This window comes from Podarcis erhardii (genome assembly GCF_964252035.2).
Source record: "Podarcis erhardii genome assembly, chromosome: 2".
Taxonomy (NCBI): domain Eukaryota; kingdom Metazoa; phylum Chordata; class Lepidosauria; order Squamata; family Lacertidae; genus Podarcis; species Podarcis erhardii.
In genome coordinates, this window is record NC_138498.1 from 46,150,480 (window position 1) to 46,175,342 (window position 24,863).

Sequence of the window (24,863 nt, forward strand, 5' to 3'; positions counted from 1 at the left end):
GCCAGTGTGGTGTAGTGGTTAGGAGCGGTAGACTCGTAATCTGGTCAACCGGGTTCATGTCCCTGCTCCTCCACATGCAGCTGCTAGGTGACATTGGGCTAGTCACACTTCTCTGAAGTCTCTCAGCCCCACCCACTTCACAGGGTGTCTGTTGTGGGGGAGGAAGGGAAAGGAGATTGTGAGCCGCTTTGAGATTCCTTAAGGGATAAAGCGGGATATCAAATCCAAACTCTTCTTCTGACCCACCCCAAATCTCCCAATGCATGGATGCTGAGGCTGCTGGTTCAACTTGCAGCACTGGCTGGGCTAGCCTAAGGCAGTGTTTCCCAACCTTGGGCCTCCAGATGTTTTTGGCCTACAACTCCCATCATCCCTAGCTAGCAAGACCAGTGGTCAGGGATGATGGGAATTGTAGTTCAAGAACAGCTGGAGGCCCAAGGTTGGGAAACACTGGCCTAAGGAGCCACACATCCCCCCTCACACATTTTGTCATGCTTTCTCTAGTTGTCCCCTAACGATTGCTCTTTCCTCTTTGAAGGCATATTTTCCTTTTCCTTTTTCCTCAGCTGGGATCGAAGGGCACATGGCTGTTGCATCCTTCTCAAGTCGTCCTGCCAGCCCTGAGCTCCTTTGCAATGTTAGGAATAGTTCCAGCCCAACAAATCCTTCAGATCATATCCCAGCCTCACAGGTCTGGCAGGGTGGTGTGAGCAGAGCCCCCCAGAAAAATGTGCCTGGGGCCATCACCCCGGCAGTTCCCCCACATGCTATGCCCTTGAATAAGACAAGTCCTGCCCTCAGGCTTCTGAGCTAAAACACATGGCATGAAGAGAAATGAAATTGGAAGGGAGGAGTTAAAACAAAAGCTCAAGCGCTGTTTCTTTGTTAAAGTGTGCTTGTAATGAGCAGCTGGAATGGAAACAATTCAAGGGGAGGAGCAGCCAAAAGTTGCTGGACTTGATGGAGAGGACTTGGAATTCAGTTCTCTTCAGTAGGCTGATGGAATGTTTGCTGACAGATTCCAGTTGAGGGAGGAGCCTGGTGGAGCAATGAGGTCACATGAGATAAGGATTGTAAGGTACTTAGCACACTAAAAGAAGTACAGAAATGCAAGCTACTTGATCTTACACATAGAAGAATGGTTTGTGTCACAAACCAGGCCTAAACTGAAGGCCTATAATGCAAGACCTGTGCTGTTTCACCCTCCCTCTCTTATACAGTCTTACCTTGGTTCTTGAACAGAATCTGTTCTGGAAGTCTGTTTGATTTCCAAAAACGTTCGAAAACCAAGGCGTGGCTTCCGGTTGGCTGCAGGAGCTTCCTTCACTCAATCGGAAGCCACATCAGAAGTTTGGCTTCCAAAAAAAGTTCACAAACCATAGCACTTACTTCTGGGTTCGCGGCGTTCAGGAGCCAAAACATTCGAGTCACAAGGCATTTGAGAACCAAGGTATGACTGTAGTCTCTTTTAACCACTTGTCCTTTGTCTCTATCTGCATTAAGTTTATGTGAGCTATAACCACTTTTAACTATTTGCTTTTATCCTTCTCCTCTTTTATTCACATGTTTGTATCTTATGCTGGCCTGCGACCGTAATAAAGTTTGTTGTTGTTGCTGTTGTTATCTTAGACTGGCTCTAAGGTCACCTTTTAGTATCCTGCATGTGATGGAGATTTCTGCACTGCTTTTTCTTTTAAATCCAATGTTCATAGCCTGAATTTTAGATTGTATGCTACCATTGCATCTCTCTTGCATGAATGTATGTTGCAAAAATACAATATCTAGATTAACTGGTGTGTGGCAGTGGTTGTTTTCACTGTTGGTTCAAGCATCTTCTTGCAATTTTATTTTGCTACATAATGAAACTGCCTCTAGCTTATATTGGAGTTTGTAAACTGAGTGTATGTTTCCCCACCATATTGTACTAAACATAAATCACAGTCTAGTACTTGCAGTATGTATGTAATACTTACTCCCTACTAAGTATGGCGTACAAATTTGCTCTGATAGCTTTTGTAGTTGTCCTCTAACAATCAATAGAGCAACAGATTAATTGCTCTTACCTCTCAGAATGCATACATTTTTTCCTTACTTTTTCCTCACTAGTGGCTTATACAGTGCTTTGAGGCATCAATACATTCTTCTGTAGGTTGGCTACTTATACATAACCAGAAAAGAGGTGCAGCACCAAAAAATAAATGACTAATTTATATGTAAAGGTAAAGGAACCCCTGACCATTAGGTCCATTTGTGGCCGACTCTGGGGTTGCGGCACTCATCTCGCTTTATTGGCCAAGGGAGCCGGCGTACAGCTTCCGGGTCATGTGGCCAGCATGACTAAGCTGCTTCTGGCAAACAAGAGCAGAGCACGGAAACGCTGTTTACCTTACCTCCGGAGCAGTACCTATTTATCTACTTGCACTTGACGTGCTTTCGAACTGCTAGGTTGGCAGGAGCAGGGACCGAGCAACAGGAGCTCACCCCATTGCAGGGATTCAAACCGCGACCTTTTGATTGGCAAGCCCTAAGCTCAGTGGTTTAACCCACAGTGCCACCCGCGTCCCTAATTTATATGTATAGATGCAGAATTAAGTAAAAATGCATCTCACCATAGTTACCAGGTGACCTGTGTTGGCCAAGTGCTGCAAACTGTTATTGGGCAACTTCAAGTCTCCTCATGCTTTCTTTTCTTATGGTTCTATATCTTTAAACTGGACCTTGGACCAGACACATCCCCTCTATTTTTCTGCCCAAAGTGGAACAACAAATGGTACTCCCCACTCTTAGTTAAAGCTGGCCAAGTTATTTTGGCACCTGAGGCAGAAAAATCCCACAAGCACCTGTCCCTGAGAGTAAAAATATAACAATGATACATCTAACAGTTTTTTGCTCTTGGTGACACCCTAAAGTGGCTTCCTGAGCTGGGCTCCTCACTCTGCATAATGGTAGGGCCAGTCTTGTCACACCACTCAAAGCAGGATCTGCTGTGGACATGCCGAGACATTCTTGCTCCCTTCCCTGGAAGTGTTGTGGTAGAAGATACTTCATCTGCCAAGCTTCAGCAGATAATTCCCTGGGTACCAGCAGAACTAAAAAGCACATGCCCTTTCTTGACCTTGAGCGAAGGTTTGCAAAGGCGTCTTGCATGAGCCCTCATTTACTGATGGAAAGGAATCAGCAGCCCATGGTTTTTCCCAACTTGCCCATGCCAGATGGTGGGTGTGATTCAGGATCACTGTTTCCTGTTCTGAATACTAACCCCAACCTTCAGGACTTGAATTACAACCCCAGTACACTTTTCACTGCAGAATTTACATAGAGGTAGACCTGTAACATAGTCCTTCTAGGGCATTGCCACGTCAAAATGGTTAAAATGCCCCCAAGTTTCAGTTACTTACAATTTACAGGTTTATTTCTGTACACAAAAACTCTAAATATGTCTCAAGAAAATCAACTGACTGTTGTACATAGGCTGTTTGCATGGTAACATGATGGGATGCATGTAGTGCTGTAGAATCAGTGCCAAGGACTGGGACAAAAAATACCCCAAGAAATCTATAGATTTTGTTTTACCACCAGAATGTTTTGTTTGTTTTTTGTCTCACTCATGTTACTAGAGTCCCCCCCAAGCCCCCCCCAATCTGACCCAGATAAACAAAAAAATAGTTTTTTTAAAATGCCCATCTTCTAACATTGGAATGTAGTTTGGGGTAAACTACCCATAACAACATTTTTGAAGGTTGTAAAAGGGTTTCCCTCCCAATGAGGAATATAAAAAAATCATAGTAAAGAGAAGAGTTTTATTAACCAGACCTACTACTTTGTTGGATTGTGGCCTTGGTCTCCCAGGGCTATTGTTGATGGTTCAGTAAAAAAAGGTAAAGGACCCCTGACAGTTAAGTCCAGTCGTGAACAACTCTGGGCTTGCGGCGCTCATCTCGCTTTACTGGCTGAGGGAGCTGACGTTTGTTTGCAGACAGTTTTTCTGGGTCATGTAGCCAGCATGACTAAGCTGCTTCTGGCGAAACCAGAGCAGCACACAGAAACGCCATTTACCTTCCCACTGGAGCGGTACCTATTTATCTACTTGTGCTTTGATGTGCTTTTGAACTGCTAGGTTGGCAGGAGCAGGGACCAAGCAACGGGAGCTCACCCCATCGTGGGGATTCGAACCGCCACCTTCTGATCGGCAAGCCGTGGTTTAGACCACAGCACCACCCACGTCCCTGGATGTTTCAGTAGCTTATATCAAATAATTGATATTTATCCTGCATTTTACAATTCTGTCAACCTTTCATATCTAATGAGATATGAGGCTGTCCTGCATTTAGAACTGGAAAGGATTGGACTAGATGGCTATATTTTTCTAACCTTTTTCTGAGAACTAACGAAGCATGGAACTGTTATTTGTTTCAATTAAATAAATATTGAGAGAAACAAAAAGGAGGAGAAAATATCCGATTAAACTGTGTAACAATTCCTCTATTTGTGGAGCTAAACTCTTATTTAATGCAGGATCAGAACTAGAAGAGGCTGGGAGTACACAAACTCTGCATAGCAAAGAAGAGGAGACACAAAATTGCACAGGCAGTAGCGAAATAATATGCAGAGGCAGTAGAGGTGAAGGGAACATGTAGCTGATAGGGGCCTTTAGAGGAAAAGTTCAAATAAAAATTGGATTAGGTCTCTTGCTGTGCCTTGAGTAAACAAATTGAAATTCTGTTTGATGCAGTCCAGCAAAATAAAAGCAAGCCGATCAGTAAGCTTTATGTGTGAACAGGTTCCATTTTATTTTTCTTTAGAATTGTACCTTTCATCAAGATTTAACAAACTATTTATATAATTCTTTATCAGTCAGGATAAAGAGCATTGCAAACATTTCTGAGAACCTAAGTCTGCATCACTGCAAAGAAAATGGATGTTGACTTATCCTTCCCAAATGTCCAGCCATGATTCCACCTTAATTGGCATTTTTCCTGGTCAGTTATATACATTGCTAATTCTAGCTGAAAGTCAAGCAACTACTGTACAGTGGTACCTCGGGTTAAGAACTTAATTCGTTCCGGAGGTCCGTTCTTAACCTGAAACTGTTCTTAACCTGAGGTACCACTTTAGCTAATCAGGCCTCCTGCTGCTGCTGCACCGCTGCCACGTGATTTCTGTTCTCATCCTGAGGTAAAGTTCTTAACCCGAGGTACTATTTCTGGGTTAGCAGAGTCTGTAACCCAAAGTGTTTGTAACCCGAGGTACCACTGTATTATGTTATGGTAATGTAATAGCACCCATGTCAGCTCTTGCCTAGTAAAGCACATTTCTCAGTCAGATGGCACAAAGCCACTTAACGTGCCATTCATTCCCTTTTTAGTGTCAGCTGAACCTTGCAAGTGGAGGAGGAGAAGGGCTCCACCCATGCACATTCTGTTCTCTTAAGCAAAGAGTACAAGTTGTAGCTGCAACTTTAATGGTGTCAGCTCTAAATTAAACAGATACATACAATTTACTATAAGCCATATGTTAACATTCATGTGGCGCTGCATGCCTTCTTAAAAAAGACACGCCTTCCATTGTCTCTCGAGACAGACGGATGCCAACTTCCTTCTAAAAAAAGATTAGGCATTGTTGCATTGAGGCTTTTGCTAAAGCATGAAGCTTTAGTAAAGGAGGTGCTTTTTGGACTGGTGATGTTGTTGCTTTTGATGATGATGTGGTGATGATGAGGATGAGGATGAGGATGACTGGTGCTGATAATATTCTAAGCAGGAATTGCCTAGGGCTTTAGGTTAGAAAAGTCTCCCTTCCTTCAGGTCCAGTGAGGACAGGATGATCAGCACACAAATCTCTGTGCTGCTAAGCAGAGAAGAATGTTAGGCTTCACTAATGCATCCAGTGTTCAATGCATAGTTTCCCTCATTGAAATCAATGGGTTTAAACATGTATAACTGGAGGAAAAAATGTGACTATGGGCCAACTGATATAGTAATCAATGAAACAGTGGGCAATTGTCTATCTGAGGTTGTCTGGCATTCTCATAAGATCCATAGTCTGCCCAACTAGAATTCTGACTGTGGGTTTCGTTAGATTTGTTTCATAACTTGGAAAAAACATTCTGAAAGCAGAACAGCCTGTTACTAATAATATGAGCTTAAAGAGTCTTAAGGATATGTGTGGGCTGTAGTCACATAACTCTTATTGGCATAAATGAGACTTTTGCCCAGATAATGCCCTGCACTTGCACATGGAAGTATAATACATTCTCTAAATACTGGACTATTGCTCATCTCTTATTTACACATCTGTTTATAAAATATAATTGCTAGCTTTTGGGTTGACATACCCAAAGGAATGCATAGCTTCTTCCTTCTGTAATTTATTGCCCTAGACATGGATGACAGTGAACTTGCTTTCTTCAATCACTCTTCCCAGGTCACCCCCACCTGGTTTAGTTTATGTTTGAATTTGGGCTTCCCAGAATACCAGAAGGGAATCTCCCATTAGGAGATGGGTTCTTTAAATACTTTCACCATTTGTTAAAGTGCTGTTACAATGCTTGCTTTGGATGTGAGAAGCATCTGTGCTATACCTTTGGTCAGGCATCCCCAAACTTGGCCCTCCAGATGTTTTGGGTCTACAACTCCCATCATCTCTGACCACTGGTCCTGTTAGCTAGGGATGATGGGAGCTGTAGTCCCAAAACACCTTGGAGGGCTGAGTTTGGGGATGCCTGCCTTTGGTGCTTGTTGGTTATACAAGCCGGAATATTCAGTTCATTTGTATACACACAGGCTGTAGGGACAATTGACAGAGCTAGCATGACCACAGCAGAAGAGCATTCCAAGCAAGGTTTACACATTTCCAGTTACACATTTGGCCCTTGCCAACCTGGTATCTTCCAGATGTTTTGGATGACACCTCTCACCAGCCACAGCCAGCAAAGGCAGCATTATATTGAGACATAGGCCCCCTTCAAGCATTCATATCCAGTGTTAAGTAAGCCTGTGAAAGGGACAAACTAATGCTCTCCCCTGTTACCATTCTCATCACCCTCCATGTGGATTGCAATGTGGGGAACAGGGCTGGTATGCATGGTTCCTTCTTGTGGTGCAGGTATAAAACCTGAATAGGGCTTTTAATTCCTAAGCATGAGAGCAGGGTGTTATTTCCAGATTCAATTGCAAATTGCATAGGAAAAAAATCCACTCCAGGGGCTGACGGGAACAAGCACTAGTGTACATTGTTGGAGACACCTGTGTATACTTTCTATTAATGTTTTATTTCTGTGGTAACCTTGGTTTGAGACCCTACATTGCCTTGGGCTGTTCTTGCAGAAAGGAGGCTAATAAATAATTTCTGGGAAAATGTAAGGAGGCTGACAAACTGAAGTGATTTCCTGTACATTTTCTCTGTAGCGCAAATATAGCATTCTGCCGAACCACGTTCAAATGATATGTGGGCTCGAGCTTTAGAGACTGTGTGAGATTTGTCTCCCTGAAATGCAATTAGTTTGTTAGAATTGCAGGCAGCTTCATAAACCTGCTTACATCACCAGTTTAATTGTCCATGCCCTGTTTTTCTGTACATAGAGGAATGCTGTGTAACGCAATGGCAATTAAAAATCCTCATTTTTGAGACTCAATAAAACAAGGAGGGCTCATTACAAGCTGTGCTTTGGCTGCAAAGGACATAAGCAATGGTGCTGGGGAAACATGGCAGTTAATGACAAAGTGGCAACCAAGGGATATCTTGAAGACGGAGCTTAGCATACGTTGCTTGCTAACCAATTTTTAAAGATACACAGTTTTAGTGCAAGATTCTTGGGATTTGTTGCTGTGCAGAATGGAGGGTCGTACAGAGGCACTCTGAGGAATATCCAACACAATATTAGTGTGGCATTTGATTTGCAGTTTTTGAAGCGGTAGTGAACACTGAAGTACTAGTATAACTGTCACTCAGTATAGAAATAATGGTAATGGTTGCACTAGCTGTTGTGCACTATATTCTACTGGTGCAAGTGACCCACTAGATTTAAGCAGGGCACAAGAAAGATTCAACATAAGGCTTCTGTTATTGGAATGGCTTCTGTGCTAGTAATGTGACATCATTGGACATCCCCCTCTTTTTATATCTCTCTGCGCAGAGATTCCTTTGGACTCCTCGTGAAAATGACTGATGGTGGCCTTGCTTTAGGCATCAACTACATGCTATTTAGAGTCTCAGTATGTTTTCCTTGCATGTTTTTTTCCCCTTTCCACAAAGCAGTTTGGGACAGCCTATTTCTAAATGGAAGAAGGGCAGAAGGGAAGATGTTGCTTAAAAATGTTCCTCTCTAATAACTTATTCCAGCTCAAAATCACCCTCATCCCCAAGCTGCATTTTCACCTGTGGGAGAAAAGATACAGGGTCACCGTATCTTTCTGCCACTTCCCCACTTCTTCAGCTTAGTTTCAGTTATTTTAGTTATGTTTGCTTATTAATATTGTTTTATACAACAGTGTTTCATTTCAGCTGTTAAATTAGCTTAGCTTATTTGGTATTTGTGTACAATGCTGCATAGATTGATTGTTTTGACTGTATGGTTTATCCATAATTGTTTTTCATGTGTTTTGAATGGTGATGCTTCTTGTTCCTCTTATACCTTGTGAGCCACTTTGGGCACATGCTTCTGAGGAGAAAGCAGCATACAGTGGTAACCTCAGGTTAAGAACTTAATTCGTTCTGGAGGTCAGTTCTTAACCTGAAACTGTTCTTAACCTGAGGTACCACTTTAGCCAATGGCGCCTCCCGCCGCCGCCGCACATTTCTGTTCTCATCCTGAAGCAAAGTTTTTAACCTGAGGTACTATTTCTGGGTTAGCAGAGTCTGTAACCTGAAGCGTCTGTAACCCGAGGTATAAGTAGGTGATGATGACTCATACAACAGCTCAGTCAGTACAGCATAAGACTCTTAATCTCAGGGTCATAGGTTTGAGCCCCATGTTGGGCAAAAGATTGAAGGGGATGGAGTAAGATAACCCTTGGGTTCCCTTCCATGATTCTATGATGTGAGAAAAAGCAACAAGGGAGAGGGTGATTTTGGAAAATGACACATGGGGAAAGAGACCAGCAGCATTTCTGCCTCTTTTCCATTCATTTGCTGACCCAGACTGATTTGGGTTTCAACTCCACCCACGAATAAATATGGAAGAGAGAATACTGGAAGTCAACAGAAACTTCATACATTGCTGGTCACTTTGTTCTGATCAGATTTGTCTTGTCATTTATGTAAGTTGCTGCTTATGGACGTTATTGGAATGGCACAGATAGAGCCAAACTCCAAGGAAGCAGCTTCTACACTCTTCAATTATCTTATGAATTTGGCTTTAATCCCTTGCCCCACTTCTGGCAGGGTGGCCCTCTTATCTATCACCAAAAAAGTGGAAATCCACCATCCCCAAAGAGGGACGGTTTTGAAGAAAATTTGGATATGTATCTAGATTCAGTTGTAGACATAACTTGTTTAATGTAAATAGAAATAAAATCCATTTCACCATAGTAGGGGAGACTGTGTCCAGGTGAGCAGTCTTCTGTGCATGTACTAACTGTTGATTGGCAGTTTCAAGACCTCTGCTCTGTGCTCTTCCTCCTTAGAGTTCTTTATATTCAAACCAGGCTTGGCAAGTGGGCAGCTGTTCAGTATACTTCTTCAGACAGAGGACTTCCTCTATCTAGTAGCCAGCCTAACATCTGAAGATACCAATTTTATAGGGCTGGGAAGCAGGTTTCCAGCACTATCATCACAGGCAAACCTTCATACGACACCCAAAGGGCTATAAGTGAAGACCCATGCATTAAAAAATAAAATAAAAAATCATAATAACTTTATCTGAAGAGTGAGCTTCAACCACAAATCAGGCGTAGCTTAATGGAGCTTCCCATTGCCAAGCCTATGGCGCTTCTTAAATGGTGGCTGTACAAATGCTGTTTCCGCTGCCCCAGCAAAAGCAGATTTATAGCAGCACTTTGCCCTACATTCTGTATGCTTCTGGCTGCATCAATACAGAATCCTGAAAAATAAAAGAAAAAGGACATCCTTTTTAGTTTTTCACACACCACCCAGAAATGTACATTTTGTAATGATTTAGGGTTTGGGTTTTTTTTAAGATAGCATTACTACAGGCCAATTGCTTCCAGATAAAGCCCATATTTGGTGACTTGCCTTCTGATTTTCAAGTGGGGATCTGCATATATTTCACACAAATGTGTCCTCTTTTTGCACTCTGTTTTTGTGATTTGGAAGTGGTAACCTTAACTGCAAGTAGAGAAAGTGAGAAGTCATTGGTAAAATAATATATTAAGAAATGTAGAGGAATTAGTCTTCCACTCACAGGCAAATTACCATATCTCTTTCGGTTCTCCATCTGTCAAATGTTAATATTATTGGCCATTGTGAAGATGAATGAGCATCGTAAAGGAGGCTAGGGAAGGGCCATAGCTCAGTGGTGAAGCATACATGTTACACTTAAAAGGTGTCAGGTTCAATCCCTAATATATCTAGGCAGGGCTGGAAAAGACTCGTGATCAAGCCCCAGAGAGCTGCTACCAGTCAAGGAATAGCTGGACCATGGATAGGCATACTAAGGCCTGGAGGCCAGATCTGGTCCAATCACCTTCTAAATCCGGCCCGCGGACAGTCAGCGTGTTTTTACATAAGTAGAATGTGTCCTTTTATTTAAAATGCATCTCTGGGTTATTTGTAGGACCTGCTTGATGTTTTTACATGAGTAGAATGTGTGCTTTTATTTAAAATGCACCTCTGGGTTATTTGTGGGGCATAGGAATTCGTTCATTATTTTTTTTCCAAAATATAGTCCGCCCCCCCACAAGGTCTGAGGGACAGTGGACCGGCCCCCTGCTGAAAAAGTTTGCTGACCCCTGAGCTGGACCAATGGTCTGACTTGGTGTATGGCTGCTTCCTTTGTTCCACTTTGGGCAAATAATCATACTTAATACTGAACTTCCCAGCAGGCTTAATGTAGAATAGTACAACAAGCTAAGGCTGACATGATTTGGGTGTAAATACAACTTATAGTAAGATAATTTTAAGACTGTGCCATACATCTTTCTGTTCATGCACACTAATGTTTAGGTGATACACTGCCTTTAAAAACTTTTTTTTCTTTAAATCTGAACCAATAGAAGTAATGGATACCTTTGAAAGATGCATTAAGTTAGAAGAGAGAAAATGTCTACTCAGCTATCTTGGCATTCTCAGTAAATTGAGCTGTAAACATCAGTCTGGAAATGGTGTTCCCTCTTTCATTTCTTTCTGTAAAGCCATTTCAGTGTTTTGTGCAGAACTGTCATTATTTAAAAGGGGCCTAAATCTAGTCTTGATGGTTTCTAATGGAGCTGTCTATGAATGTAATTGCTGTGTTCAGCTGTTATATGACTCCAGTGCTTTCTTCCCTTTCTTTTTCAAACAGTTCTAGCCAAAAGAGTGATGATGATTATGAAGATTATACAACCAACAAAACCTGGGTTTTGACTCCCAAAGTTCATGAAAGTGATGTTACCCTTATTTTAAATGGCCTGCTGGAGGGATATGATAACAAACTAAGGCCAGATATAGGAGGTGAGGGTATTTTCCTTCATTTGTTAATAGCAGTGAGTTGGAAGCGGAAGTGATGGTGATCACTTAACAAAGTGGAAATGACAATAAAGAAAATATAATATACTTAGCTGCTGACAATTAGTGTTTCCATTAAAGAATCTGTAACCAAAGCTTTCTGAAACAAGTGTTTAGACCTCTAACTGGTATTACACCCACACCCACACCCACACACCCACACACAGACACACACGTCAAAGCTCATAGTTATTTAAAGAATAGTAATGGCATCTCATTATAAACATATTGCTGTTCAAATTAATTTGATGAAATGTTCAGGAATCTATGAGCGAAGTGGTGCCTGAAGTCAATGGCAAAGACTGTTTCAGAATTTGTATTGCACCACTCTAATATAACATTCATTGAACAATTTCAATTAAGATTAATTAAGTGGTTCAAGGCATAGGGTCATGCTGTCGTTGTGTGTGAAAGAATAACATGGTCAGTAAATATTTTAAGTCATTTAACAGCATGATCACAAAGGTATTAAGCTACAGTAATATATAGTGGCATGGATAGAAGAGAATATGGCAAAGGTAATTTTTTGATCCTTAATCAATGTGCATTAATGAAATTATTTGTACTTTAGTAGACAAGCTTTCAGGTATTGTCAGTAAACTAATAAATCATGTCAGATACAAGTCCTGGAGAGCTAGTGTAGTCATAACAAGTCATGTTGTTCCAAAGAAATCATCAGTGAAAATGCCAGCAAGAGCATGATAACGGATAACTAGGTACTATTTTAATCCAGTCCAAATAACAGGCATCAAAAGAAGTCATAAAGTGGTCAATGAGTGGCCTGGGGTTGCAACCACCAACCCATCCAATGATATTCAGATTTGGAGGAACTGGGAAACTCAGAGTGGGGCTGGGCCAGGATGGACAAGGGCTGAGGCAGCAAAATTGATAGGCATAAAAATGAAAGATAATGAGTACTTCTTCCATGGGGGTTTTTATCTATGACTGCATTATGATGGCTCATAAGGAGGAGAGAAAATATAATTCGAAAGCAGCTATGCTGATCACGGTTTGATTTATGCATTGCAATCCTCCAAGCATTATTATTGTTATAGTTGATGTTGATTTCTTTTTCATGATGTTGATGGTTCATGATGTTGTAGCTGTTGCTGCTGCTGCTGCTGTTTTGTTTCTTGGACTTTTTCTGTATCTGCAGAACCCTCTTCTGGCTAAATTAGTCATTTTGTGTTCATTTGTACAATGTGAAATGTCTGATGTGATGTATCATTAAGAGACTTCAGAAATACAATACAGTTTCCTATCAAAAAAGGAAATAAGTGTTATAACTATCCCCACCCCTTGCAAAAATACTGATTTGATTACAATCACATTAATAACACAATAGTATAAATGGGGTCAAAATCCACTCCCTTCTTCACTACGGTCATCAAGTAAGAATGCAATTTTATTCATCCTGCATTTATTGATATGGAAAATCTCACATACCCAAGTCCTTTTATGTTCTTTCTTTCTAGAACACAATCAGATTCTTTCTCTAAATACTATATTTTGTATCTAGGATTTTCCTTTATGTTCTGGATGTTTTACCTCATGTGATATTAGCAGTTGTTACTGTTTTTGTTACAGTGCAGCCAACGGTAATTCATACTGATATGTATATCAATAGCATTGGCCCAGTGAATGCCATCAATATGGTAAGTAGCATATATTAATACATTTTACCAGGGTTATTTTTCTAGAAAAAGAGGTGTTGGAACTCACTATGAATGCCACCCTTGTTCTCTTATAATGGCAATGGCACCCACATGAGAGGTGCTGGAACTCACATGAGTTCCGGCTTTAAAAATGCCCTGCATTTTGCCATGTTTGTATTGTAAATTATGTTATTCCTGAATGCCAATAAACATTGCTGTACACACCAACCAACACCCCTGTATTCTACCCCATGTATCAGACAGAGCAAAGGCACAATACTTGGATGATGAAGACTATACACATGTATCTAAAACTGGGTCACATGATTCAATCAGACTTCTGAATGGTTGCACATAGGTTTGCCATAAGGCTGCAATCCTATGCACATTTACATGGGAATAATCCCTTTCGGAGTCAGGGGACCTTACTAGTTCTGAGTAAACTTGTTCAGGATTGTGCTGTTAGTAGAGATGTGGTTCTTTAATTCCATCCAAGATCAACTAATTTCTGTAGCTAACATGAATATTTGTGTCCAAAGAATTATGGTTGCTAAATAAATACGTAAGAGCTGTTCATACTAAATTCTTAATTCTGCATTTCATACTGAAATCTTCCTTCAGTAACATTCTTTTTAGTAGATAGTATACACAATATCTCTCTCTATTTAAGTTTGAGTGGGCCAAATAAGAATGATGGAAACACCACACCAGCAACTAACCTAAATTTTTATACTGTAATTTGATGCTGTGAACGACTCTGAGATCTATGGATAAAGAACGGTGTACAAATTTAATTGATTAATAATAAATTGTTTTCATTTACAACAACCCAAAATTGAGATTTATGTTTTACTGTATGAAAACATAGATTTGGGGAAATGGTGGGGAAATAGCTAAAGCAACAGTTCATTAGGAATGCAGTTTTAATGAACACTTACCTGGGAGCTGTAATGAGCTCAGTGGGTTTTACATCTGAGTGGGCATATATTGGAATTGTGTCAATGGGGCAATAGCATCTGATGCAGAAACATCATATTAAAACCAGGAGCTCTGTTCTATTGTGGGTCAGGCTACTGATGTGATGTGTGTGTTCTCTGTGAACTGGCCATGAAAGCTTTGAAAAGCAGGACTGAATGGACATGGAAACTTACTTTGTTTGATGTGTTTCAACATTGCAGGAATATACAATAGACATTTTTTTTGCTCAAACCTGGTATGACAGACGGCTAAGATTCAACAGCACCATTAAAGTGCTGAGGTTGAACAGCAACATGGTGGGGAAGATCTGGATCCCTGACACATTCTTCCGAAACTCAAAAAAGGCTGATGCTCATTGGATAACAACTCCCAATCGGATGCTCCGGATCTGGAATGATGGCAGAGTACTATATACACTGAGGTAATCTTACCGCTTTTTAAATTTCATCCAATATACCTGTTACATGTTTCCAATATGAGTGAAAATGGTATCTCTACTTAATGAAAAGAAGTACGATGCCTTGAATATTTTAGACAAGATGAAACAATAATAAAGCTAAATGCCCCATAGAGCTCATGTGGTGTCTTGGTTAGAGGTTAGTGAATGACCTTGGGCCAGTCACTACCTCTTAGTGTGGTGTAGTGGTTAAGAGTGGTAGTCTCGTAATCTGGTGAACCGAGTTCGCGTCTCCGTTCCTCCACATGCAGCTGCTGGGTGACCTTGGGCTAGTCACACTTCTCTGAAGTCTCTCAGCCCCACTCACCTCACAGAGTGTTTGTTGTGGGGGAGGAAGGGAAAGGAGAATGTTAGCCGCTTTGAGACTCCTTAAAGGGAGTGAAAGGCGGGATATCAAATCCAAACTCTTCTTCTTCTTCAGTCTAAGCATAGGAGCGGGACCCAAATTAAGACACCCACCAGCCTGTAAATGGGCTGGGTTTGGATCCAGCAAATCCTTGCCCAGATATGCTACACCTCTGCCCCCGAAATGCCCCATTGAAGGATTTTGCACCTGTTATCACAAGTCGTTCTCAAACAGGCTGTACCTTCAGTGTGTATAATGTATATTTGTGGGTTGGTGGGGGCTTCAACAGCAGCTAAACTTCTATTATAGAGCATGGAAGAACCAAGTGAACAGCTCTGCCCCTTTCCCCCCACACGTGCAGTTTGGGGTTTAGGATTGAGACCATAATCTCTCAATCCCAGAATGTGCTTGCAGTGGCTGTGGAAGTGCCTGCACAAAGCTCCCTGCACAGCACAGTTTTGAACTGGGGCCTTGCACCCCAAATGAGAATAGTTTTGGACCAGTTTAACTATAATGGCTTCCACTGAGAGAGTTAACAGTTCTGTTGAAGCCTGCTCTGAGAACTACATTTTCCAAGATGGCTCCAGGAGATAATCAAGTCAGTTTAGCTGGTATGACCACTCTTGAAGGCTTTATGAAAGGGAGCAAGATCATTCAAAACACAGCCTGCTTTAGAAACCTCCCTCCATTGGGAAGACCTCAGAAATGGGTAGGAAAAGTTATTGTCGATCCTTAAAGCCGATTCCACTCACAGGGTGTCAATGTTGAGGGCAGGTCATGAGCCTGACCCGTGCACACGGGGCTTAGGTAGCTCTGCGTCACAGGGCGTTCATCACCTACCCCTCCTATTTCAAGGGTATTCTGTTAAAGGAATCCGGGGTGTGTGTCCTCTGTCTGAAGCCCAGACAGGGGCCAGGGCCATAGCACGACCCCTATCGATGACCCTGGGGAAATTCCTAGTTGATGTGCATCAATAGGTCTCCCCCTTTCGGTGGTTAACCCTTACTAGACTCCTGGCAGCGGGGCAGGAGTCAGATATAGTCATTGGTTCCATTGCCTAAGCCAATACCACTCACATTCTGTAATCGATAACGTTGTTGCCTTTTTCAGCCCATTAACCTAAATTCTGGTGTCAAATGTCTTTATTCTACAATGGGGGAGGGTTCAGGACCTTGCCATGCAACACTGTGACACAAGAAAGCATTTTACTTTACATCCTAATCAATAATACATTAAAAGAAAGAGTGGATTGTGTCTTCTCTCAACCTGTTCACTGCTGCAGACCTTGAACTTCTAGAGCTATGAACAGTTGATTAATATTAATATATGCTTCTTCTTAGATTGACGATAGATGCTGAGTGTCAATTACAGCTGCACAACTTTCCAATGGATGAACATTCTTGTCCACTGGCATTTTCAAGCTGTAAGTAGTAATCTAAAAAATAATATTTTTTAAAAAAATTGTTTCATTTGGAAAGTAAAGAGGAATCTAAATTTTTAAAAATGCATTGATCAGTAAATCTACTGTACTTAGTCCAAAGAAGGCTGCAGTCTAAAACACATTTACCTGGGAGGAAGTCTCATGGAACTCAATACGTTTGCTGCTGAATCAATGTGTACAGAATTGCATGATAAGTGTGTTGGTGCTGGAGACAACACATTTATGGACAGATGCTTAACATGGATCACTTGTAACTATTTACAGTAGCTGATGAACTAGCCCAGAGTTGCCATCTTACATATTTTGAGAGGGTGATTGTAAATAATCCTTATGTTACGTGGGCATTTTTAACATACAGGTCAGACTAGACTTCTGTTGTCCTGTGTTTCATGCCTGCTCCTTAAACACAAGAAGGTCCAAAAGTCAATATTACATCCACTACACCACATTAGTTCCCCCCCCCCCGCCCCCAAAAATACAAACATAAGCTTCCAGGCAACCATTATTTTCAGGCGGGATTAAATCACATGTTGGCTTAATCAGGTTGCAAAATTAAGATTGATTTGGAACTCTTGCACAAGGAGTTAAGAAAAGAGACGGCAAAATGCACCAGAACATGTAGGATAACATTTGCTTGATGTAATGTTGTCTTAACGTCCCCACAAACAAATCAGGATGAATATTCAAGAAACAGATTGCCTGAAAGCAACCTATGTGTTTTCCTATGTACAGGATATACTGGATACAACAGTGGGGAATTTAATGCTGGTAGGTGGAGAAATGGGGCGTCATTAAAGACCTTACCGTTTTAAGTGATCTACATACAACCCATCACATTTAAGTCATTATAAGTGCAGAGAAGCATTACAGAATTTATTCATGGCAGTTTAGAGGCTGTCATAAATAGAAACAAAATAATTGTGACAATTCATTATTTGGGGGAGCAAAAAAGAGACATAATGTAAGCATGCCTTTCTGTATTTGTTTGGAACTGCAAGGTCCCTTTCTAAATATAAGCATCATGACCACTTTGTTGTGTGTGTGTGTGTGTGTGTGTGGCAGTGAGAGGGAAAATGATGTGAATGCATTTGTGGCAAGTGCCATTTATGGTCATGTGACCATGAAGGAAAGCAACATGTAAATGAAAATTGTGATGGAATGATGATCTTCATTGTTTTGAAGATGGCTACCCAAAGGAAGAGATTATCTACATGTGGAAGCGCAGCTCAGTAGAAGTAGGAGACACTAGATCCTGGAGGCTGTATCAGTTTTCATTTATTGGGCTCAGAAATACAACTGAAGTCGTGCCGACAACTTCAGGTAGGCGAAGCTGCTCTACTTTAATTGAACATTTGCTCCTACTTGACGCTGAAGTGGGGAAAGGGCAATACTATACTTACTGTGTAGCTGAAATTATCAGTTTCATGGGATATTTCTGTTGACAAGCTGTGACATTTGAGACTACCAGTGTGGGATCAAAACATGAAAGCAGGCATGGGAAAGTGGTGGCCCTCTAGATGTTGGACTCCAGGCCCATTAGCCCTGGCCAGGAAAGCCAGTGGTCAGTGATGATGGGAGGTGTTGTCCCACAACATCTGGAAGGTTACCCTTCTGTGGCTTAGATGCTGCCATATATATAATCAACAAAAATAGCATGTTAGGTGGAAGGATCTGCCTTAGCTCTGCAGGGCCAGTCCTGCCATTAGGCAAGGTGGCCAACGTGGTAGCAGATGTGAGGGGACATGAAAGGGCAGCAAAATGTTAATTAAATAGGGATCAAACATTTCTACTTGCTAGGTGGAACTATTGCCCCCCTGACCCTTTGACATTGTAATTTTGTATAAATGGAGAATGTTTTATATTAGAGAACATTTAAACATTTATTATTCCACCTTCATTTTGGAAGGAAACCATCTGGCAAGAGAGAACTCTATATAATTGCTTACAGCAGAATCCTATGCACGTCTGCTCAGAAGCAAGTCTTGGTGAATTCTATGGGGCTTACTCCCCAAGTAAGCATGTGTGGAATTGTAGCTTTAGATTCTCACTGCAAAACACCAAAATCAAACCAAATATAACCTGTGTAACTCTTCTAGTCTCTTGAATACAGCTAGCTGGAGGATGGATGAGCAGGATTAATGTGAGGTAAATTCTTGGCTGTGCCTGCTCTGTCATCAGAACTGCAATATAAAAGAGGTTTCACAGATAATTTTTGGTAACTTAGTATCACAACTTTTCTAATAGGCTTCTGGAGATGCAGTGTTTCATTTTGCCTTTGCCTCAGGGTCAGCAGTAAATGGAACAATCTAGTCCTAAATTGGGGTTGCTTCTTTGTGCTGGACGGACTGCATGTCAGGGAGCTAAATCTCTTTCCTTTTGCCTGTTTGTGTCACCCTCAGAGCACACATGTAACAGGATCTGTAATAACGACAAAAGATTAGTGACTCAGAGCAATGAGCGTCACCTCATTACTGAGCTTGGGATGAAGCACACAATTGTGGGTCACACAGACGGATTGGATCCTGAGTGCAGCTTAGTGTAGATAAATACATTGCATAATTAATTCGATTTGAATTTTGTAGATTAATTGTCTTGAAATGGATTCACACTTCTGATGTTGTAGTGTCTTACTGTATAAAAAAGGGCATTGTTGACAAAACTTTCCTTTAAATTCTACTGTCTTTATCTGAAGCACATGTAGGGATAGGGCAATGACTAGGGAAATGGGCCAATGCAGCAAAAAGCCATTTTTTTGCTCTCACTACCAGTTTGCTACTGGTCTAGCTTCAAGGTCCTTCTGCTAATTCAGAAAGCCCTAAACAACCTGAGTTCAAAGCACATTAAGGACCTTTTGATCCCTTGTGAACTACCTCAGATCCTCTGATTGGGCACTTCTTGTGGTTCCCCACATCCCTGTAAAATGGTAAAAGGTAAAGGTAAAAGACGCCTGGATAGTTAAGTCCAGTCAAAGGCGACTGTGGGGTTGCAGCTCACATCTCACTTTCAGGCCGAGGGAGCTGGCGTTTGTCCACAGATAGCTTTCAGGGTCATGTTGCCAGGATGACTAAACCGCTTCTGGTGCAATGGAACACCATGACAGAAACCAGAGCGCACTGAAACGCCGTTTACCTTCCCGCTGCAGCGGTATTTATTTATCTACTTGTTCTGGTGGGCTTTCAAACTGCTAGGTTGGCAGAAACTGGGACAGAGCAACGGGAGCTCACCCTGTGGCACAGATTTAAACTGCTGACCTTCTGATCAGCAAGCCCAAGAGGCTCAGTTTAGACCACAGTGCCACCAGCATCACATAATATAATACTCTTAATAAATAACAAGATGAAAGATGGGGGGGAAAGTATCTGACGAAGTGTGTATTACACATGAAAGCTCATACCTTGAAAGCTTATATTTAGTTGATCTTAAAGGTGCCACTGGAATTATTTTAAAAGATTTTTTCATCTTTCCTCTTGTTATTGATTATGACTATGATCAACATGGTTATCCACCTGAATCTATAATATATATATGCATTGTCAGCACACAATATTGGAGCAAAAAGTTTATATTTATTTAAATATAATTTACTCCCTCCATACTAAGTGAGCCTTAGTAATGTGCAGACACCAGGCTCTACGGATATCCACAAATACCTCTAAGCCTCAGACTCCAGGTGATGACTCCAAGAGTGCCCCTTAACCCAGTAATGCATCAGGGTGCCAGTGACTCCTCAACAAAAGAAACAAATTCAAGCTTCCAGCCTAGTTTCTAACGTGGACAAATATACATCTGTGCATGAAAAGGCCTTCTTGGTTTTGCTTCCATTCCAGGAAGGTTAATGGAAAATCTCACATCAGTAAGAGCTGTATTCCACCTGGAACCCAATTTGTATTTCTTGTAGTTATTGGCTTCCTTTCTCTCTCTTTGCTAACAGTTTTTTGTTTTTGTTTTTAAGTCAGATAGGAACAAAATCAGTGCTATGAGCTTCAGTTCTACTGTTATATTTAGTGAATCAATTTTATGAAGTTCTGTGCAATATTAAAAGAGAGTGTTCCTTGAAGGAAACAATCCATTCACATTAAGCTAACACCATCCTCCTAAGGGACCATTAATCTCATTTCAGAACCCTCAGTAGTGGTCTAAGCAGTGCCATCTAATTGAAAGATCATATTTACTATTAATGCACTCATGCACACTGTCCCTGTCCATTACTTAAACAAATAAATTGATCAATATTAATTGTGCCTTCGTACACAGTAAAAGCTCGCTTTAGCCTAGAATATATATTTATATATATAACATGCTTTCCAGAGACAATTTAGTCCTGATGAATTTAGCCTGCTAGGGATGTACTTGAAGCCTCAGAAGAACTGTACAGAGTGCACATCTTTCCTCTCTCTCTCTTTCTCTCTCTCTCTCTCTCTCTCTGTGTGTGTGTGTGTGAAAATGGAGACTTCAGCTTTGCGCAGGCTCAAAGGACCCTGCATATAAACTTGAAATGCATATCACCAAGTGCAAAGGGTAGTCACTTCTTAGCTCTCTGTGCAACTCAAGTACTCTCTGTGGTCAAAGAGAACATAGAGGGAACAAGTGTTTTGTTGTCATAACTTGGAACTGTTTCAGGTGGCACTTTACAAATCTGAGGAGCCAGAGGGGCTAGAATTGGCTCGGTTTGGTGCTGCAAATGTGCCCTGAAATGAGTAGCTCTGCAGACTGCCGTATGAGCACTGAACTGACTTAAATACAAGCACTCCGACTGCATTGCTTTATGGACTGAACTGGTCTGTGTCACTCCCTAATACTGCAACTTTTATAAAATAGCTAACGGGGGATATTTCATCCCACATTCAATTTTCCTAGGGATCCTCACAAACTGGACTGTTTCTGGTCCATATAGCATTTGTATGTTTTCACCCATAAGTCCAGCCAATCCTGTTTCCATATTTATTCCATAGCTTAAACTGAATATCCATTTTCAATGTATTTGAATGTGTTTGGTTGTTGTTTTTAAGCAGAGAACTGTATCAGAATATTTGGTATGTGTGAAATATAGCTATACGCTTGAAAGGCATTAATTATATACATTTTTATCCTGCCAAAAAATGCTCCCTGAGTGGCTCACAAATGCCAATAACATTGCCTTCAGGCTTACAATGGGAAGACATGAAATAAAGCAGGCATAGGCAAACTCGGCCCTCCAGATGTTTTGGAACTACAACTCCCATCATCACTGACCACTGGTCCTGTTAGCTATGGATGATGGGAGCTGTAGTCCCAAAAAATCTGGAGGGCAGAGTTTGCCTATGCCTGAAATAAAAGGAAAAAGTCTTTGGAGGGAGGAGGGGAGAAAAAAGCAAACTCAGGTGAGGCAACTGCCTCAAGTGGCAAGAGCCATAGGGTCAGCAGGATTGTGGGTTTGAGCCCCACATTGGGCAAAATATTCCTGCATTGCAGGGGGCTGGACTAGATAACCCTCCTGGTCCCTTCCAACTCTACAGTTCTATGATTGCTTTCATTCTGCCTCATCTTCTGTTTTCATGTATGTAGAGTGTATCAAATCTGCACATGGTTCTCCTTTGAATGTATATTTAGCTTCCATTTTGTGGCCAAGCTCCTACTGCTGAGATCCTCAAGATGTTTGCGTGATAGTACACATTATTTTCCTAATTCGTATAGCCCAACAATCAACTAGAGATTCACCTGATTGTTTCAGTAGTTAATGAGTCTGCAATGATGGGTTATTTGACCCAACTTTGCGTCCTCCCTCCAGTTAGCTGAAATGATAAATGACTGCATTGACCAGGGAGAGCATTATAGCTGAAAAGGTAAACAGGCTGCAGTTTAAAAGAAAACCAAAAACACACACACAAGGCTGCAATCCTATGCATACTTGACGTGGAGGTAAACTCCACTGAACATAATGAGACTGAACTTCTGACTAAATATGCAGAGGATTGCCACGTGAGTTTGTGGGTCACTTCTCTAGGAAATTGTAAAGATATTTATAGCGCATGCTGAAAAAAGCATGACCATGTCCTCATTTTGGATGCTCCTGACATACTTAGAGGGTCCAGGCATTCAATCCCATATTTAAAGCTGCATGCAAATATAGTGTGGTAAGAAGGTTAATGTATTAGAGCAAGAAACCTTTGACAGGAGAAAAAACATCATTTGAAGCTTTCTCTCATAAATGTTGCTTTAGTTTGGTCATTTTCATTTCTTGCAATAAAATGTTCACCAATGTCACATTATGATCAGTATGATATATTTATTTCCTGGAGAGTATGTGGATTCTTTGCATCTTGTGGTCTTTTGTAGGGAGTATTCTGATAATTGATCACATACCAGTATGTGTATCCATGTAGTCAAAATACAGGGTGTTAGTCAACTAAGTTTTACCCTTGAAATGAATGACCCTAACTTAGTCATGTTCATTAATTTCAGTGGATCTGCTCTGAGTGAAACTTTGTTGAATTCCACACATAATATTGAAATGGAATAATGGAATAAAATCCAGTAAATCCTGGGTAGGACCCAATAGGTATTCTTCCACGGAGAGAAAGCATTTATTAGTGGAATGAAAGTCTTTCTCATGAAATGGTTGCTATATGGGCATAATGCAAAATGGCTGACACAATTGAAAGAACAGAAGAGAGATAGGACCACAAACTGGTGCAGGCATGCCCCGTTGTATCAGTCACTCCCACCAAAGAAGAAAAAAGGATCTACGTCAGCCACCACTAAGCCAACTCACAGAAATAAGCTCTTGTACCTCTCCTCCATTCAGAACAGAGGGGAGGATGGGTGCCGAATCATGACATCCAAAGAAATATGACATATTGCATTTTAATACTACTGAGCGATAGCAACAGACTGAATTGTTTGATACTATTGCTTTTGTGAATTTGCATTTTGAATTTGGTTTAACGTGATTCTTACTCTGTGAGCCATCATGAGAGAAATAAATCGGAAGAACCATCTCCCTTGAATTATGGGAATAGTTATATCTAGAGGAGCAGTTAATTTTACCTATCCACTGCAGTCCACTGCACGTATTCTACCAAATGAGTCAACATCTTTCTATATTTTGCTAACAAAATAGAGAAGGTGACTCTACAAATGTTCTTAATGAAGTTAATGTCACAGGGACAGAAACGTGTCTGGGTAACTATTATTATCTGCATTTGTCATATAGGAAGGTGAGGCATGAAGGAATGCATTATTGAAAGTAATATAGGTAGCTATAAGTGGAACAGCCATCAAACCAGGTACCCGCAAATCAGTGGGCTGTGCTTCCAGTCATAAAATAAGAATTAACTCCCCTTTGTTCAGCTAACTATTCTGAATGGGTTCCACTTCCACTTCTTGCTCTTATTTCTCTTTTAGTTCCTTTCAGGGAATGAACAGGGTACAGTGAATGAGTGGAAGGGAGATGTTTGTGGTGACAAATCCCCATCCCGTCCTGCTGACCTCCATGTCCTTGGTGGAAGGTCCAAAGAAAGTCTCCACATTAACAACTTGAATGTGCACAGCCTTCTTTTCTTTTCACATGATCAGGGACTCTGATCTGTTTTGACCTTCTGCAGAACACACCAAGGTCAGGGATTAGTCCTGCCATTGCAAGTTCTCTTCCTACAGTCCCTATTTTAAATCCAAACACTGTTAAACATATCTTATTCACATATATCACAATGATAAATTGAAAGTGCAAACTAATGCACAGCAGGTCTTGCTGTGTTTGGGGGGGGATTACTCCTCAGTAACTCCTTCCTTCCTTCCTTCCTTCCTTCCTTCCTTCCTTCCTTCCTTCCTTCCCTCTGCATAACTATAAATCCCCTCCTAATCAACCAGCAACTTGAGTAGAGTGTGGGGTAGGGGTGGAGAGGGGATCCAATATCTCTAGTATATAATAACAGTTCCAAAATCCATGAAAATAAAGTATCCTGTAGCTGGATTATTTATGTACTAAGACTCCATGGCCAAGCTATATTTATGCTAGCTACCTTGACAATTAAATTACAAGATTAGTAGTTCAATTACCAGATTGTAATAATGCCTAATACCTGCCTCCAAATGAAGTGAGGGCTTCTCCTAAGGCTGAAACACCCTCACATAGTACCATTTCCCTGGCAGGCTGGTACAGACAGTGGTAAAGTTCACTCAGTAGGGATACGGGAGAAATTTGGTTTGGCAACTGAACTTCTTGCAAAATATGTATGCAAATTGAAATCCAACTTCTCTTAATTTTGTGTTGTCGGTTTTCCACCGAAAAACTGTACAAAATGCACGTATTAGGCATAGTGTTCATGAAAATGTATAAATAATAAA

General features: G+C 41.1%; 1 protein-coding gene across 2 annotated transcripts in view; it reads left to right on the plus strand.

Annotated features, from left to right (window-relative positions):
- GABRG2 (gamma-aminobutyric acid type A receptor subunit gamma2) overlaps positions 1-24,863 on the plus strand; it is a 60,016-nt gene that overhangs the window by 12,962 nt on the left and 22,191 nt on the right. For both annotated transcript variants that reach the window (XM_081846491.1, XM_081846492.1), the window contains exons 2-6: positions 11,459-11,607; positions 13,249-13,316; positions 14,495-14,715; positions 16,438-16,520; positions 17,721-17,858. In XM_081846491.1, coding sequence (XP_081702617.1) covers positions 11,459-11,607; positions 13,249-13,316; positions 14,495-14,715; positions 16,438-16,520; positions 17,721-17,858 — 659 coding nt within the window. The remainder of the gene's footprint in view (positions 1-11,458; positions 11,608-13,248; positions 13,317-14,494; positions 14,716-16,437; positions 16,521-17,720; positions 17,859-24,863) is intronic.